This window comes from Musca domestica, unplaced genomic scaffold (assembly GCF_030504385.1).
Source record: "Musca domestica strain aabys unplaced genomic scaffold, Musca_domestica.polishedcontigs.V.1.1 159, whole genome shotgun sequence".
Lineage (NCBI taxonomy): Eukaryota > Metazoa > Arthropoda > Insecta > Diptera > Muscidae > Musca > Musca domestica.
In genome coordinates this window covers 1,032,740-1,052,267 of record NW_026712218.1, presented here as the reverse complement: position 1 = coordinate 1,052,267, position 19,528 = coordinate 1,032,740, and the positions used below count along the sequence as shown (strand labels likewise).

General features: G+C 34.4%; 1 protein-coding gene across 1 annotated transcript; it reads right to left on the bottom strand.

The window, feature by feature from the left end:
* Positions 1 to 1,141: 1,141 nt before the first annotated feature.
* Positions 1,142 to 19,316, bottom strand: LOC131801353 (uncharacterized). The gene is made up of 5 exons (XM_059119905.1): positions 19,167 to 19,316; positions 16,777 to 16,943; positions 13,479 to 13,615; positions 4,654 to 4,830; positions 1,142 to 1,930 (listed from the first exon to the last, which is right to left on the bottom strand). The coding sequence occupies exons 1-5, from the start codon at positions 19,314 to 19,316 to the stop codon at positions 1,818 to 1,820; spliced, it is 744 nt and encodes a 247-aa protein (XP_058975888.1). The 3' UTR covers positions 1,142 to 1,817.
* Positions 19,317 to 19,528: the final 212 nt, after the last annotated feature.

The following is a 19,528-nucleotide window of genomic DNA, read 5'->3' as shown; positions in this document are numbered from 1 at the left end:
GGCTGCAAAATCAGGAATATGTTTAGTTGTTAGTCCATTTCAACCCCGAAATATATTGCGGACATCTTTGAAAAATATAGGTCTAGGTCTGAGCCTAACCCTACCCTTGTGAAAATTATCCTGAGAATCGGACGATAATTGCAATCTGTATATAATAACCCCAACCTGTGCTGTAAGGTTAAAAAATATTCAATATTACAAGTCAAATTGAAAAAATCGCATGCGATAAAATATATGAAAAAATAAAAAATTTCACAAAATACTACAAAATCTATATTTACATCCGTATTGACATCTTTTTGTTAGGTTTTATACTTTTATGCCAAAAGGGCATTCTGAATTGACAAAATTTGTCAAAATCGGTCCAGCCATTCTTGAGATATAAGCATTTTAAATAACATCCCCTTCCTTTGTATATATACATTGTATATTTTTCACTATATATATCCGATTGACCTGTTCGTCTATTTGTGATTTCGACGGGATAAAAAATATTTTCCGTTTAATGGAAAAACTGACTTTTATATAACACAAATGTTATGGTCTATTTCACCCACTAACTATTATCCGGAAGGCTTCTGCCCAGCTCTAAACTCTAGCCACATGCTAATTTCTGTGTCGATTGGTCTTTAATTGCGACCTGTAGAGCAACTGCCAAATCATGACATTTTTCAGTTTTTGGTCCATTTCAGCCCCTAAATGTTATGCGATCATCTCGAAAAGCAATATGCTTCTATTCTGGCCCTAGCCCCACCTTCATTTTCAATTTCGTGAAGATAGGGCTATAATGCGACCTGTAGAGTGATTACAAATTAACATGGACAGACGGACATTAATTGCTAGATCGACTTAGCTCGGCGAGATAGGAAGATCCATATATACTTTCCTATGTGGGTTTCCCATATTTCGAGGTGTTACATAGTTTTTGGCCCATTCAAACTTATAATACCCCCAACACATAGTGTTGTAGGGTATAATTAAATTTCCACATATACTTCGAATACCGATCCGGAGTCTCTTAATTTGCTTCCAGATATTTTATATTATAAGTTCTCAAATTTCCGTTTTTATTTGTTGTCATTCTTTTTTCATTTAATAAATAAAAAAATTACTTATGTTATAATAACAAATTTGACCTCAGATTTATTTCCTACCTTTCAAATATTCTAATTAAGTGTATATTTATATAAGATGGTGTTACAATGTATACATAAATAAATATGTATGTATGTATATATGTAAATAACTATGTATGTATTATGTGTTTATTCTTGACTAAATTCTATACTTAAGTCTCTATAATAATTGATGTGTTTGTTAACATTTCAAGATTTCATGTTTCCATCTTATGTTTCCGATTTTTTGTTCTTTTCTTTTTTATTTCTGGGTTTCATTTTTCTTTCTTCTAAAATTCTAATTGGTGCATTTTTGTTCGGTTGTTTGTTCTTAAATTACTTTGAAAAAAATATATATGTGTATATATATTTTTATTTTGATTACTTTCAGGGTGGTAATGTGTAACAATTGTAAAAGAAAACCAAATAAATATTTATGTACGTACGTACATATGTACATAGAGAAACGAGTGTTGCCTCTTAAATAAGTTGTTTCTTTGTTCTATTTTGTTTTTTGAATTTTTCAGTTAACCTTTTTTGTCCTTACTATGCATTTCTTGTTGACTTGATTCCTTTTTTTTTGTTTGGTTTTTTGTTTTTTTTTGGGTGAAATGATGATGATGATGATGATGATAATGAGGATGGTCATTGTGGCTGATTGTGGTGATGCTACTGGTACTGATGATGGCTTACAATTTACTTTCAGAGATAATTTGGTCGAGAGACACAACAAAGTAAACTCATATTTTTGCAGATGTAATTGTGGCGTCCTTTATTTGCCCAAGGACCATTGGTATCCAGTGCAGTGTGGCGTTCTGTAAGAGATATCCCAAAAAAGAAACAGAAATGTATTTAAGTAGAATTACCAAAGGTTACAAGTAAAATAGTGGTAATAATCATAAAGTATTAGAACAAATGTAGGTATTATAAGGGGAGCAGATTCAATTACAAGTTTATTTATGTGATATCGTTTTATTAAAGTTACAATATTTGTGTACAAGAAAAAATAATAAAAGGAATAAAGTAATGATGAGGACTAATTTTCATTGTCTGACTCAAAAGTTGGGGTTTGGTACCGATACAAACTTCAAATACGAAATTTAAAAAAATTTCTATGAAACAAGTCTGAGATACTTGGTGCGATACGAACCTAACTACCTAAGGCTAAGACACATGTGTTCCAAATCTCCACATGCCAGTAATTCCATTGAATATATGGCAAAATTTATCCGACTAAAGGGTACCATCAATATATAGCGGTTTAACGAAAACGTGGTCTTGTGTTGACAATTTTCTGGCAAAGGGGATGGGTACCCATTGCAAGCTGTAAAAAATCTCAAAAATTCTGTCTCCAAATATATAGAATGTATGAAAATCGAATAAGGAAAGTAAAAAAGCCGGACGAAGAATAATACCCTTTACCAGTGATCCCCAAACTTTACTGGGTAAGGATACTTCCCAAAAATCGAGAGCCAGAATTTCATTCATAGTTTACGATTACAAGAATGTTTTAGTAACGTATCTTCAGATAAATCAATCACTTGATTTTGTCGATATATTAGGAGGTAGTAGGTCCAGAAAATAATTATATTCAATTCGACCCCATTAATACTTTGGGAAATACGGGCCTATATTTCCACTAAAGTCGAATGAAGTATTTTTGTAATATATGTGAGTTCTTGTACCATTGCTGTGCAGAGAGAGATAAAAAAAACTTCAACAAAGTCAAACGGCATAATTTTCAATTTTTTTTTTTAAATTTTATTGAATGAAAAAATTCGGAAATATCATCAAATTTTAGAATAAGTTTAGATTTGTTCGAATTGGTCACCTTTGGCTCGATTATTATTATTTGTTTGTTTACAAACTGTTGGACAACGAATGTTTTCTCATCAGAGAAAACCAAATTCGGCAGTTCACAATTTTCCGGTGTAAGTTCTTGCACTTTTTGAAATTTCAATAGCTTTACCCCGAGCTTATTTTTCAATATTTACCGAAGGAAATATTGCGATATGTTCAGCTCACTAGCCATTTTTCGGCCACATATACAAATATATGAGAGATATATCCAAATCTGGTCCGATCTAGATAAAATTTGACAGAGGGGTTTCTGAGATCCATAATTTATTTGGTACAAAATACCAAAATGCTAAATAGAGCATATTACGAAAGTGAGGGATTGAAACATCAAGTTAGAGGGAACATTTATATGGGAGCTATAGCTCTATCCGAACCGATTTTCACCAAATTTGATGTACTTGCTTCTAGACTGAATTTGGTAGAATGTGTCAAACTTCAGGTACTTTGGTACTTGTGTTAGCAAAATTGTTAGTTCATCTGTCCTAGAACTGACGCAAATATTAGGATTTGCAAAGTTCGAGCAAAATCGAATTATCTTTTCTTTGTCTGTGCAAAAAATATATTTTTAAAATTTCGACCAGGGGAGGTACAAGAAGGAGTGGACCGATATTGTCCATCTTAACACCAGACCTTGGGTTAATATAAATATTGGGATATGTGAATTTTGAAGACAATCGGACTCTTACATCACTTTTTATGAGAGTTGTAATTATTCAACATTTTGGCCCTTTGTGGGGGAGGTAACCGGAGGAGTTGACAGATATTGCCTATCTTCGAACTCGATCTAAGTTTGACAAAAATATTACGATGTACCAAGTTTGGACCAAATCGGATACTCCCTTCGAGAATGATCGTGCGCACCAGCCAGCCAGACAGACGGACGGACATCGCTAGATCGACTCCAAATGAAAACGGATTTGGTCAAAGATACCTAGGGTCTAAACCCGTTATTTCGACTAGGCACGTTTTGACCGTATCAAATTGTATATACCCTCTGTAGCCAAATGACTGAGGGTATAGAAAAATGTAAAAATTATGGCGTTTGACTTTGTTTTTTTTTATCTCACTCTGTATATTTAGAAATAATATAAATGTATTAATCAATTGTCAATGTCGTAGTCCAAATAGTGCATAGGCTTGTATAAATTATTGGGGTCTTAATCACTAGTTAAAGTTAAGCCGGAATTGTGTCAGCACCTTTGGTATTATGATTCTCTGGCTTTACGTTATCACCTTTATTACACATTTCTTAGGTCACATAATGTTATTCAGAATCATTTTTTAATTGAAGTGCTTTTTCTTGCATCTCTAGAATATCACAATTTTATATGTAACTATGGCCCAAAATGTCAGTACATTTTTGCATCCAGTAGCCTCAACTCAACTCTCTTCTCCAATGTTTAGATTTCAAAAAGAATAATGTTTTAATCTAATTTCTCAAATTGAAACGCTTCAGGAGTAACAAAAAACCATTAAAAGCAAAGTAATGTTTGTGTTATCACAAACAAGAAAACCGAAAGGAAGAAAAAAACTCATCATCATTTTACATGAAAACCGGAATGAAAAGGATAAAACCACAAAAGCCTTTTTCTTGACGTGCCATTGAATGAATGAACATACAAACAAACAAACAAACAAACGAACGGATAAATGTATTAATGCTGTTCTACATACATACCCAGATATGTTTCATGTTTTGGCATGAACTCTTGCATTTCCGATAGTAACAATGCGATATCCTGTGAATCCTTTGTAATGCTACACAGCTCTTCTTGATTGAAATCCGGTGTTATTTGTTTGCACAGTAATATTTGGCTAATGACATTGCCGAGGTTCGAGGGACCCGCGCGATTTTCTGAAAAAAATAATGTTGATGTGAATTAATGGTGATTATGATTTTATTAAAAAGACAGATTCTGAGAAAAAAATGCACTATTTGTAATGAAAAAAAAAACTTATAAAAACCTTCCTAAATAATGGGGAAATCTTAATTTGGGGTCCGAGTAAAATTACTTTAGTATCCTCCTTTCCAGAACCTGCAAGAATTTACTAGTTATGCATTTTTTCATTCCCTCAGTCAAATGCCTAGAGAGGGTACATATGATTTGATACGTGTCGCATCGATATAACGTTGTTAGACCCTTCTAATATCTCCCCCACAAAATGTGTCAAAATTTAGAATACCCGTGAATACATTCGATTTCATTCAGACTTGGCACATATCAATATTTCCATCAACACAAGATCTGTAATAAAGATGGTGGAGATCGAACCATTTCTTCTGGTACCTCCCCCACAGGGTGAAAGTTTTGAATAACCAAAACGATCAGTCCATCTGTCCATGTATTCTTGTGAACAAAATGCAGGTCGCATTTATAATCCGGTTGCAATAAAATTCTCCAAACGATATTTGTTTAGCCCTAGGACGAACCCCAATAAAATTGGTGATAATCGGTTCAGATTTACATATAGTTCCCATATATCTTCAAACAATTTCGGATTAATTGTGCACCAAATGGCCAAAATAAGTCCAACTAATCTGATTTTGTCACATCCGGCCGAATTCAGTCTCGAAGCAAGTACAATTTGGTGAAAATCGGTTGAGATATAGCTATAGCTCCCATATATATGCTTTATCCGATTTGGTGTTTAAGTCCCTCATATTCCTAATATGCACCCCCAAGAATAATGTTTGGTATCAGATACAGCCCAGAAATACCTCTGCCAAATTTTTCCAAAATCGGTTCACATTTGGATATAGCTCCTATATATATCTTCAACAGATTTCGGGTTAATTGTGTGTCAAATTTGGAGAAAAACGGTTCAGATATAGCTCCCGATTTGGTGTTTAAGTCCCTCACATTCGTAATATGCAACCGACAACAATAATATTTGGTACAATGATATTTGGTAGAGCTCGGAAATACGTTTGCTAAATTTAATCGAGATCGGCTAAGATTTGGATACAGCTCCCATATATATCTTAAACACGATTTAAGGTTTACTGTGCAAATAATGGCTAATATCAGCCCAAATGTTGTGAATTTCTGGACGTACGGTTTCCATTTTGTGGAACTCGGCTACGGTATATATTTTTTTTTAATACAATCCTTCTCGATGTGATATAATGTACTCTATAGCAATCTTATTTGGTACAAAAGATTAAAATGTATCCGTCAAATTTACTGGAAATCGGTTCAGAATTGCGTATGACTTCCATATATTATTTCCCTATGAAACCAAATTATAACTGCTCTAAAGCCAACTGTTGATAGGTGGTATGATCTACTTCAAATAAATTCTTTTGTTATCGGAGGCTCTACTAAAAAAGCACAGTGGTTTAGGGTATCATATAGTCGGTCCCGCCCGACTTTTGACTTTTCCTTACTGGTTTTATCTGTATTAAATGAAGTGGAATATTTCGGTACGGTATGTGTGGTAGCTTAAGCATATTTCCGCAGTTTCCAAAAATGTGCACATATCTCATATAAAGTATATGAAGTAGACGATATAGTCCAAATCTGGCACGTTGTAATATTTATATTAGGTCAGATTTGAATTAAACAATTTTGGCTAATTGCTTCGGAACCTTCCCCATATATGGTCAACAGTTTGAATAATCATAACTCATACATCTGTCGGCAAAACCGGCATATACTATTTAACTTGTTTTAAACCCTCCACCTTGAAAAGGAGGGTATATTAACTTTGTCAATTCGTTTGTAACATCGCTAAGTATTCGTCGTAGACCCATAACGATTTAACTATGTCCGTCTGTCTGTATGTTCATATCACGATACAGCCCACATTATTTGACGTAGAACAATTTTTATTGTGATGGTTGGTATTGAAAATGAGATATAACGATCAACGTTTTGGAATAGCCCCATATAATGGTACCTCCCGATATTCGGTATCTTGCCACATTTTTTCACGGATTTGTCTAAAATTTGGTATTTGAAGGTTATAAATGGTTCTAGCTCGTGTGGTGGAACATTGTATATATAGATCTACGTTTTGGTATAACCTCTCGGTATTTTGATGGTTTTTGCCATATTTTTTTTCACGGTTAATGGCTCTGGTGGCAAAACATTTTATGTGCAGGTTCACGATTTTGCATAGCCGCTATATAACGGTACGTCCCCAATATTCGGAACTTTGATGATTTTTGCCACATTTTTTCAGGGATTTGTCTAAAAATTGGTATTTATAGGTCATAATGGGTTCTAGCTTCTGGGGCGAAAAATTATATGTATACGTCCATGTTTTGGTATAGCCCCCATATAATAGTACCTCCAGATATTTGATAATTTGATGATTCTTGAAACATTTTTCCAAGGATTTTTTTTAAAAATTGGTATTTGTTGTCTATAATGGGTTCTAGCCCAGCCGAAGTTAATGTTTTTTTTTTTTTTTTTTTTTTTTTTTTTTTTTTTTTTTTTGTTTTGATATTAAAAAGTGAAAATAATCACATAAATCCAAAAAATAATCTCATCTTTCATAACAATCGCATTTTTGTCGAATTTTTTTCAAGTTTTAATAAAAACTAATGAAACTAAAGCAAAAATATGAAACAAATGAAAATATTTTCGAAACTTTTGTAATATCCGCAGCAGTGTGGCCACGTACATACTGCTCAACATTTGTCATTTATAACACACATACACATGTGGTGTAAATACATATGTACGTGTTTCCTAACCCCTCAAGTAGTACCCCCTTCTGCCATATATCACACAGATACTCTGTCATATCACGACCATTATCCTCTTAACATCCAACATCCTCTAACATCAAAATACGTTTTACAAAATTGTTCACACAATGCAAACGTTTTCATTTTCGTCGTCGTATGTTCCCCAATATTTTTTTTGTTCCTTGGGATTTGTGTTCTTTGTTCGGGGTTTCCTTTGTTTTTCTTCTGGAATTGCAATGTTGACGAAGATTTTACGTTTTAAATTATTGCTACAGGTCATAATTGTTTCAATGCATTCGTAAATTTTGCAATATGCGGTTGGTTGAAAGGATAGGCAAAGGAGTAGCAATGTAGAGGAAAGTTGCTTTTTGGGATTTTCCTAATGAATGTTCATCAAAGTTAAAGAATTTTTGCAACCATTGTTTATACTGTAGGCCAGGGTATTAATATTATTATAAATGCTACTATTATTTTACAATGTGGAAATTTGTATTATGGTCAAATCAGTTGTCTTTGCTACATGTTAAATTCCGTAAAATACTGAATCGTAGCCCGTTCAGTTTAAAAAGGTGTTAGGACCCTTAAAGCCCCTTATTTGGAGCATCATCCCTCCAATCCCTTTTATATGGTGACTACAGTTAGCAATTTATGCCAAACATCAAGAAAAGAAACAACGAAAGGTTTATTTTAGAAACTTAGGAAGTGCCCGCTAATTCGTTAGCGAAAAGTCCATCTTAAAATTTTAGATTTGTTTCAACAGTTCGTGTTAGGCCTTTTTATATTCTCAACCATTTGGCTACAGAGGGTATATATCATTTTATACCGCCAAAACGTGTCTCATCGAAGTAATGGTTTTAGACCCTAGGTTACTTTGGACGAAATCCGTTTCAGGATATTTAAAGTCGATATAGGGGTGTACTTCCCTCTATATGGTTGGCTGGGACGCACTATAACTCCCAAAAGGAGTGTGAAAATTGATCAAAACTTGGTACACAATTATTTTATGGTCAAACTTAGGTCGACCACGTTTTCTATTACCTACGGAACAACGGGTCAATTTTTTTAATAACCATGAAGCTCATAAAACGCGAAATGAACATCTTTATTTCTTTCAAACTCGACACATCTCAATATTTCTATTAACGCAAGATCACTCCTTCTGGTCACTCCCCCACAAATAGGTTAACTTTTTGGATAACCAATTGCTCCAAAAATCGGGATAAACATTCGATTCTCTTTAAATTTCACACCCCAAATATATTTACAAATATTTCTCTCAACAGGAGATATTATGTCATGTAAGTCTTCGGTCCACTCCTACTGGAACGTCCCCACGAAAGTTAGAAATTTTGATTAACATCTATTCCAAAATAAATATTAGAGATTCTTTAAATTTTGCTAATCCTAATATTTTTATCAGTATTAGAAGGAGCGGATTACTTTAGTCCACTATATTTGTTTTCTAACGCACATTTCAAAATTGTCCAGAAATTATCACATATCTCATATAAAGTGAAGGGAGAAAATTTTAATATCAGATTTAGGTAATGCAGTCCATTTCGTAGACTGCATTGGCCCAGTCCTTTGGACCCTCCCCACAAATGGTCAAAAGTTTGAATAATCGTAACACAAGTCAAAACATATTAACGCAAACGAACATTGGATGAGGTTATACTTCTGTCGGCATATCTGACTGATACTTTTTAACTTGCACTAACTACTCAAGCCAATTTTTCTGTATAAAACTATTTCAACGTCTCCATGTGTAAACCCTAGAAACTAACTGTGACATATATATCAAATTTCAGAATATCAGCAATATCCCATCACCCAATACAAAATTTAATAACATTTAGTACGAATACCCAAAACAATTTACATTTCTCCATAATAAACACACGCACAGTGTAGTACTATTTGTACAATTATGGTACACATTATCAAAACCACCATCCGGGTTTCAACACCAGATACAAACAGAGACCTCGATATGAAACTTTGGCATTTCAGCTCTATCCCACCCAATATCAATTTAGTACCACTTAGTACTTTTCGAACTATTATATAACACATTGTCAGAACCCCGACACAACACCAAAAATGACATCTATATCAGACTTTAAGATTTCAAGTCTAGTCCTTCACCCACCACCAAATTTAGTTCCTTTTGTCACCTTTCGAATAATTGTACCGCACATTTCAAAAACCACTCTCATATCTTAACCACATACAACAGTGACATCTCTAACAAATTTCAGTTATATCCCACCAAATCTCAAACACAGCTACCATCAGCAATCTTAATACCAAATTTCTTAATTTTATCTCTATCTCTGCAGCCAATATTAAATATAGTACCATTTAATACTTTTTGTACAATTTGGTGCACATTTTCGAAACCACTTCCATATTTCCAGCCTACACACGAACAGCGACACTGATATAACATTTCAGATTCCAAGGGCTATCTGGACTATCTATCACCCCATACAAAATTGTACTAATTATGGTACTATTTAGTAGTTTTCGCGCAAAACCACATTTTTTGACAACCCTACCACCAACAGTTTCAGCTGCAGTCGTTCAGCCTAATCCGAACTGTTCCAACATTAGTAACATTTAGTACAGATTGCACACTTAATACACATTTCCAAAACCACCTTCACATACAAATCATATATCAAACTTATATTCCAATCTTGGTTCCAATCTTAGTGCATACAGGGTGAGATAAAAAAATGCAACAAAGCCAAACACCATAATTTTTAATTTTTTTTTTTTTTGTAATTTTATTAATTGAAAGCAAAAAATATCGGAAATAGCATCAAAGAATAAGAATAAGAATAAGATTTGTTCGAATCAGTCACCTTTGGCACGAATTATGGCCTTCAAACGGCCAATGAAACCGTCATACGCTGCCTGAATGTTGCTATGCCGTATTTTGACCCATTTCCGGCGAAGTGCTTGCTTGAGGTTATCGACACTTTGGTATTTTTTAATGCCTACCTTGCTTTCCAAAGTACTCCAGATACAATAGTCCAACTGATTGGTATCCGGAAATTTTGGTGGCCATTGTGCTATGGAAGTGAAGCGAGGAACCTTATTTTGTAACCATTCTTGGGCGGCGTGTGCTGAGTGCGATGGTGCTGAGTCCTGTTGGAATATCCCAGGTCTGCGGCCAGAATGTTTGCGTGCCCAAGGCTTTAATACACCCTCCAGAATATTTTCGGGATAATATTCGGTATTTATTCTGATGCCACGGTCGATTAATACGAGCAGAGAGCGACCATCGGCAGTTATGGCGGCCCACACCATCACCATAGCCGACGCTTGAGTTCTGGTGGCCAACCCAAGGTGCATATTTTCAGCTGATCTCTTTGGCAAGTAAACACGATAATTTTGTTTTTTTACAAACTGCTGGGCAACGAATGTTTTCTCATCGAAGGAAACCAAATTCAGCAATTCACCACTTTCGGCCAAGTAAAGCAACTCTTTACCTCTTTTGAGTCTATTTTTTTTTTCTGTTGGGGTGTAAGTTCTTGGACTTTTTGGAATTTCAATGGCTTTATTCCGAGCTCATTTTTCAATATTTGTCGAAAGGAATATTGCGATATGTTCAGCTCACAAGCCATTTTTCGGCCACTGCGACGCGGGTTTCGATCAAGTCACTTCTTTACTTTTCGAACCATTTCTGTTGATGTTGCTGTTTTCTTCCGTCCACTTCTTTGACGTTGGGCTACGCTACCATTATCACGGTAACGGGCGATGGTACGAGACACAAAAGATTTATTCACATTTAAATGCTGGAGTGTTCTAGCGATAGCCACTTGTGGGTTTCCAGCCAAATATAAAGAAATCACACTATTACTCTTGAATTCTATCACGAATATTTTTTTTTTTTTTCTGGAAAATTCTCACCAAAATTCTTTTGTACGCCTGTAAACAACATAATGTGCTGTCACTGGAATAATTTTAACAGCTGTCGGAATAGTTGCTTAGAAATGACAGCAGTCTGAAGTTGGTTTCAGTTTTTTCATCTCACCCTGTATTGCACATAAGTACGAATTTTCAACGCTTCCTACATACCCCAATCGTACACACCCACAGTAATCCCAATGCCAAAATTTAGGATTCCAAACCTGTTGTTTCGCCTAAATACAAATTGTACCAAATTTAGTACATTTTATTACATATAAATAGAAAATTTCCAAAATTACCTACATATCCCAATCTATACTCCGACGGTAATCTTATTTGCCAATTTTCAGGTACACATCAGTAGGAATTTCCAAAAGTACCTACATTCCTCAATCCCAGAATGCAATAGTAATCTTACTTCTAAATTTTAGAATTCCGGCTCTATCGGTTCACCCAAATCGAAATTGTATCAAATTTAGTACTTTTCGTGCACATAAGTACAAATTTCCATATCACAATCTTACACTCCGCTAGTAATGTTAATTTCAAATATCAGGATTCCAGCTCTATCCGTTCCTCCAAATTCAAATTGTACAAAATTTAGTAATGTTTTGTACTTTTCGTATACATGAGTACACACACCCAAAACTACCTCCCTACATCGACTCTACTCCCCAACCTTGATTCCAACTCCAAACTGGTACCCAATGTAGTACATCTTAGTTCTTTTCGTACATTTATCATACACTCCATCAGTGATCCTCACTCCTCTAGCTCTACTGCTTCTTCAAATACAATGGGTGTTATACCTGTGTGTGTGTACCTTTTAATACTTTTCGTACCCTTCTAGTACGAATTTCCAAAAACCCAGCCTTATCTGACCTCTTCAGATTAAGAGTGACCCTCACTCTCACAAAATTTCAAGATTCTAGCTCCAGGAGTTTCGTCTAGGCGCTAGTCAGTCATTTATTTCACTACTCTTTTATATAATAGATCTCATATATAAAATCGCATAAAACATGTATATGTGAGCTATAGCAACATATGAACCGATTTTCACCTAATTAGATACATGCATGCAGACAAGAATTTCAGTTGAATTTTAAATGCGTCCTATTTGGGTTGAAGTTATATGTGGGAGCTATATCCAAATCTGAGCCGATTATCACCAATGTTTTACCAAACAAATGAACTCATCTCAATTAGACAATTAATGCGTCTTGTACTTGTTCACAGGAACACGTGGACAATCGGTTACAAACAAATTCACAAAGACATATAAACCTGAACCCCAGTGTTGTGTAGGGATTGAAAATAAGACCTTTGGCCCAAGGTGTGAGTCGCTCAACTGAGAATATGGCTGCTGCTAGGATTCCATGTAAACTTTATCCGAAAATTTCGAAAAAATGTTTAAGACAGGGCACTTTGCCCCGTATTCAAGTTACTTTCGATTTATATTTTAGAAACGCTAATATCTTTGTCATCTATTTTTAGTTTTACTTTCCTAAACTGCTAAGATTTTTCTGTATCTATTTTTGCGTTCTACTGTTCCATTATGAATAGTCTGATCTTCCTAACTAGAATGCCAAATCAATAAATAAAACTCTAGTTATAAATAAAATATTTCTTCTACTCTGGCATATTAATCCAACAACTCTAAAAATACATTTGTCTACAACAAAATGTAAATATTTGCAGTTCTCAATAGAAATAGCATTTCTCTCAATTTCCACAAGTTGTGGAAATATTTGTTTTTTCCCCTGTATTAATAATGGACACAGTGTGCAAGAGGGAAATGCGTGAGCAACACAATCGAAACAAATGCTTCTTTCCATGAGGAATGTAGAGAACAATTAAGAATAATGGATAAATTGCAGATGTGAACTTACCATAATATCCTGACATATCCATTGGCACCACTTGTATCAGACGATAGCTCTTCACTAATTCGCGTAAGAACAGTTGAGCCATATAAAATAACAGCACAAGATGTGGATTGTCGGTCAGAACGCCATCGGCAGTGGCACTGCAAGAGGGAACATAAAATAACAGCGGCAGCGGCAACAGACATACAACAATGATGACAGCCACAGCAGATGGATTGCAATAACAGCAGCAACAATAGCATAGCGGTGGCAATTGCAGCAGCAATGAAAAACATTTAAAAAGATAGACGGGCAACAAGAAAATGTGGTTAGTTTTGAAGTGTTTTTATTTCAATATAAACAAGAAAAATAAAACAGCAGCAGCAATAAAATGTAATATTATTAATTTCTTTTTTCAGAATAGTAATAAAGATGTTTTCAAGAATGATGAAAATTTAATTAAGATATTTACAGATCTAGAGAGCAATTTATATATACTAAGATATATTACCATACATGAGTAAGTAACTGATCTCTCTGAGCTTTGGATTTTAGTACTAAGATTAGATTGGATTCCGATTTTCCTGAAATTTATATCAACAAGTTAAAAAGTATCAGTCGGTCGGTAGTATATCCTCAGCCAATATTCGATTATTTAAATATACTTTGACTTCTGTTATCATTATTCAAATCGTTGACCCTTCATGGAGTAGGTTCCGAAGGAATGGCCCAATATTGCCCTTTTCGCATCGGACCTAAATAAATATGATATAAATATGGTGTCGTGTGCGGTTTGAACTACATTGGTAACTACCGTCACTTTTTATATGAGATACGTGATAATTTTTAAAAAAAACTTAAGATGGGCGTGATGTTCCAGATATAGTCGACTGAAGTATTCCATTTCATACTTCATTAATTACAGATAAAAATATTGGTTAGGGCAAAATTACAAGACAATCTGACATTTTTAAATAATTGTATGCGAAATAATAAATTCCATATTTATCTCAGATTTCTGGTTAAGAGAAATATTTCGATATGACAAGTTGTAAAGAATCTTCAATTTGTTTCGCAAGTTATGGAAAATAAGAGTGTTAAAAATTGTGACCCTTTGTGTGTGAGGTACCACAAGGTGTTCGCAGGTATATATCATCTTTAACGCTAATCTTAGCAAAAATGTTTGTATGTGTGAAATTTGAAGAAAGGTGGATGCTTATTGCGCTTTCATTAATCGTTTTGTTTTTCTCTTGAATCTTGAAACCTATGTGGGGGAGGGTACCAGAAGAGTGGTTCGATTTCTACCAAATTTATAACAGATCTTGTGTTGATGGAAATATTGAGATGTACCAAGTCTGAATGGACATTCAAAATTTTTACTCTTTGTGAGGGAGGTACCAGGAAATTGGACTGATATATCCCATCTTCACAGCCGATCTAGTGTTAGTAGGAATAGTGGGATCAGTGAAATATAATAGAACCGGATTTTATACTCGTTTGGATGTACCAGAAGGAATGACCCGATATCTACACTCTCTTTATAACAGATCTTGTGTTTATAGAATATTTTGATGTGCCAAGTTTGAATGTTAAAAGTCGGATGTTTACTTTGCGTTGTATGAGCTTTATGGATATTGAAAAGGTGAACTCTTTTGTGGAGGAGGAAGGAGTGAACCGATGTATTCCATCTTCACCAGACCTTGGGTTAACAGAAATATTGTGATGTGTGTAATTTAAAGACAATCGGACTCTTACATCACATTTTATAAGAGTTATAATTATTCAAATTTTGGGATCGAATATTAATTTCGCATTTTATGAGGTTCAAGGATATTGAAAATTTTGACACTTATGGGGAAGCACCAGAAGAAGTGGACCGATATATTCCATCTTCACGCCAGACCTTGGATTATTGGCGATGTGTGTAATCTTAAGACATTCGGAGGTACCGAATATATTATATATATATATATAATATAATATATATATATATATATATATATATATATATATATATTATATATATATATATATATATATATATATATATATATAATATATATATATATATATATATATATATATATATATATATATATATATATATATATATATATATATATATATATATATATATATATATATATATATATATATATATATATATATATTCGACCTTTTGTGGGGGGGGGGGGGTGCGGGTGGACCGATATTGTCCATCATCGATATACCAAGTTTGAACCAAATCGGATACTCCCTTCGAGAGTTATCATCCGCACCAACCAACCAGACAGACGAACATCGCTAGATCGACTCCCAATATCTTCCGAATGTCCTAAACCCCTTATATCGATGGGGCACGTTTTGACCATATCAATAGAAATATATAAAAGGTGGTATAGGACATACAGAAGGCCAATAACACAGTCATCTTGTATGGGACTTTCCTGTAAGCAAATTATCAAATAAGTCCTTTCAAGGATTTACAGAAAATTTAAGTAATACCAAATACAAAATATTGTGGGCAATAAGGCGGAGTTTTTGGAAATGCATAAAAAAATACTAAAATCTGATTTTTTTTGTCGCCTCAGTCATATGGCTAGAGAGAGTTATGTTATTTGATAACGCCAAAACGTTTCTCATCAGAACAACGGCATTAGACCCTAGGTTTCTTTTGACAAAATTTGTTTCAGGATAACTCTCGAAGGGAACTTATCGGCCCACCCCTTCAAAATATTCATGGAAAATAATTTATCTCATAGAAAGGATCATTCGTTTTTGATTAAATCTTGCAACTCATAATATTTGTATCAGTGCTATGTCAGATCTGAAAAGCCCAAAAATTAGCTCTCCTTTTAGTACCTCCCCCACAAAGGGTTTAAATTTTAAATAATCATAACTCTTATAATCTTATCTTCAATTTCGAACATTATAATATTTTTGCTAGCTTTAGTCCTTTTGAGATGGAATTTTTATCCCCTACAACATTATGCGAGTTTAGTTTGTAACACCCCGAAATATTGGTTATCAAGCATAAATATTTCGAGATGCGGCAAACGAAATTACAAGGGATACTTAAATGTAAGCAATTTGGTTGGAAATAAGTAAAAAACTCTTCAAATACCTGACAGTACCCTATCATAGCAGTTTAAACGTAATCAGATATAGCCGATCTTTAAACCTATCCTAATATTAAATAAAATACACTCACATTAAAAAGGTCACTTCTCTTATAAGCTTACAACAGATGAATTTATGTACTCAAACTATGTGTGTATACTTTTCGCAATTATATATTTTCAATATTATCATTGGTACTTACTTTTTTACTTGTGGCATTAGGATCTGTTCCGTGTGTTTGAAAGCCTCAACGCATGTTCTTCGTAGTTTTCGTATTTTTTCTCGCAGTTCTGGACAGTCTTTCGCTTGGCCCACGTGTATTAGAAGATCGCGAAATAAAGCCACGTGACTGTTTATTTCAACAATTAGCTGAAACGAAAACCAAAAGAAAATTTAGTATTATATTGTGAATAATATATCAATATTAATGAAAACTTGTCTAACAACTAGCCATTCTCTTTTTAACTCCTCGAATTATTACTATGCGTACATAGTTTGTGGAGTTGCTGTAAAAAAGTTTGTATTGTGAATTTAAGTGAAGTAGATCTACCAACTATGAAACTTATTTGAATGCGTATAATGGCTTTAGAGTAGTCACAATTTGTGAACCAAATCTGAATCATACCTCTAGTACCAATTACCATTGCTGAGTACACAATTAACCCGAAATCGGTTGATTATATATATGTGAGCTATATCCTAATCTGATCCGATCTCGATATAATTTGGCAAAGGTATTCCTAAGCTCCATAAGTTACCTAGTACCAAATATCATTGTTGTGGAATGCATATTACTCATTTGAGGGATAAAACCCCAAATCGGATGAAACATATATATGGGAGCTATAGCTATATTTGAACTGATTTTCTCCAAATTTGATGTACTCGCTCCTAGATTGAATTCAGGCGGATGTGTTACACTTCAGGTTATTTGGACCGAAGTTCTCAATTTGGAGCACAATTAACCCGAAAGCATACATCGACAGACGGACTGACTTGCATAAATCGACTCAGAAAGTGATTCTATGAAGATCCTCAAAAGTAACTATGGGTCAACCTCGCTTCCTTCTCCATGTTACAAACAAATGAACAAAGACATAATAATACACACACTAATACTAGGGTCTAAACATCAAAATATCGAATATAGGGAGGTACCAGTTTTAGCGGCTCCACGAAAACGTGGATCAACTTCAAATACGAAATTTGAAACAATTCCGGTGAATGTTGTACATCATAAAAATAAGGAATATAGGGAGGTACCGCTTTTTGGGTGCTACACCAAGACCTGGAGATGCATCAACAATTTTCTATCATAGACCGAAGTAGCTAAGAGGAACTTCAAATACGAAATTTGAAATAATTCCGGTATAAAATGTCGCTAAAATCTTCAAAATACAGAATATAGGGAGTTCCAGTTATATGGAGGCTATACCTAAACATGGACCTATATAGCGGTCAATACCAAAAGTCCTGCAGTGCAAACACACATTTGAGTAAAATTTTATCAACCTAATTCGTTCGAAAGCAAGAGTGATTTCCACAGACAGACAGGCAGATGGAAGGACGGTAATCGTTAAATCGACAAAGAATTTTGCAGTGATCAAGAATCTATATATACTTTGTGGGGTCTAAAACGAATATTTTGAGGTGTTACAAACGGAATGACAAACTTAATATATCCTCCACACTCCATATCGTGAGGTACCGTTACATGGGGGCTATATGAAGACGTGGACCTGCACTGACAATTTTCTGTATTAAGCTGTAATATCCATTACGGTATTTTGTTCGTGTATGATTTTAGCTGCATTATTCACCGAATTTTTTTCAAGTTTCGCATTTGAATATTGTAATGGCTTATGAGAAAAGTTGCCTATGCAGATCGTCGTCGTCGTATAGACCATAATATAACGGCTACATTCGGTATTTCTAAGATTTTAATAGAATTTTTAACGGATTTTATTTTGTTTGTTACCAAATTCGTTCCAAATGGTAGAGGGTATTCAAAACCGAACTTACTGCTTTTTTACTCGTTTATCCTTTCTTAGTACGAATTTCCAAAAGTTACACATTATCTGATATCCCACCCTAATGGCGATCTAAACTCGAATTTTCAAAAAAGTAGTATAATTATAGTGTAAAATCGCGATTTTTAGTATTTTTAAGTGCGGATTTCCAAAAACACTACCTTATATAATACCTTGTAAATTTGAAGATTCTAGTCCCAAGAGTATGAGAGAGGTGGACTTTCGTAACATTATATTTTCTTCCACCAAGTTTGTACTTTGTAGCATACTCTCTACCTTATTCTTTTCTCTTCACAATACCTTGTCTTTCAACTTGTCCCAACCATAACCATTCATCCACCCAGGAAATTAAGACAAACAAACACACCTTCAGCCATTTCAATATTATTGCCATCATAAAAATGTTCCAAATAGAAACACTTAATTTTATTGACCTTTTACGGCCTAGAAAATGAGACAGGCAATAGGTTAACCACCTACGAGCGAGAGCAAGAGGCCCACAGGCATTTGAACAACATTACATTAGACCGTAGGAAAAGCAAATACCGAGTCTTGACATTACCTTTAAGGACATGAACATGGTTATGGTTATTTGTGTGCCGGAGGTGAACATTTGAAAATCATCATCATCGTCGTAATATCTCACGTATCGCATCAATGACCTTTGACTTGTTAAGGCAACGCCGGCAAATAAAATAAAACGTGAAGACATTTCTGATGACTATAAATTTGATTTCTTTGACTGTGAATCTTTTGTAAACCTTGTTATTTTCCTAGTGAAATTGCAAAGCGACTGGGGAGGCGTTGGAAGCGATACGCACGTTCCTAAGCTACACAAAATATGTCTCAATTTTCTATGTAGATATTTTGTAAAATTTTTGTAACACCTGAGCTGAGTTGTCGTATTTGCTAATGCGACTTTAC

Excerpts from the sequence above, each read along its gene's own strand:
- LOC131801353 (XM_059119905.1), bottom strand. The coding sequence starts at position 19,316 with ATGTCTTCACGTTTTATTTTATTTGCCGGCGTTGCCTTAACAAGTCAA. Across the intron at positions 16,944-19,166 it reads CCATGTTCATGTCCTTAAAG|CTAATTGTTGAAATAAACAG; the intron begins GTAATGTCAAGA and ends TTTTCGTTTCAG. Across the intron at positions 13,616-16,776 it reads CTAATGCCACAAGTAAAAAA|TGCCACTGCCGATGGCGTTC; the intron begins GTAAGTACCAAT and ends TCCCTCTTGCAG.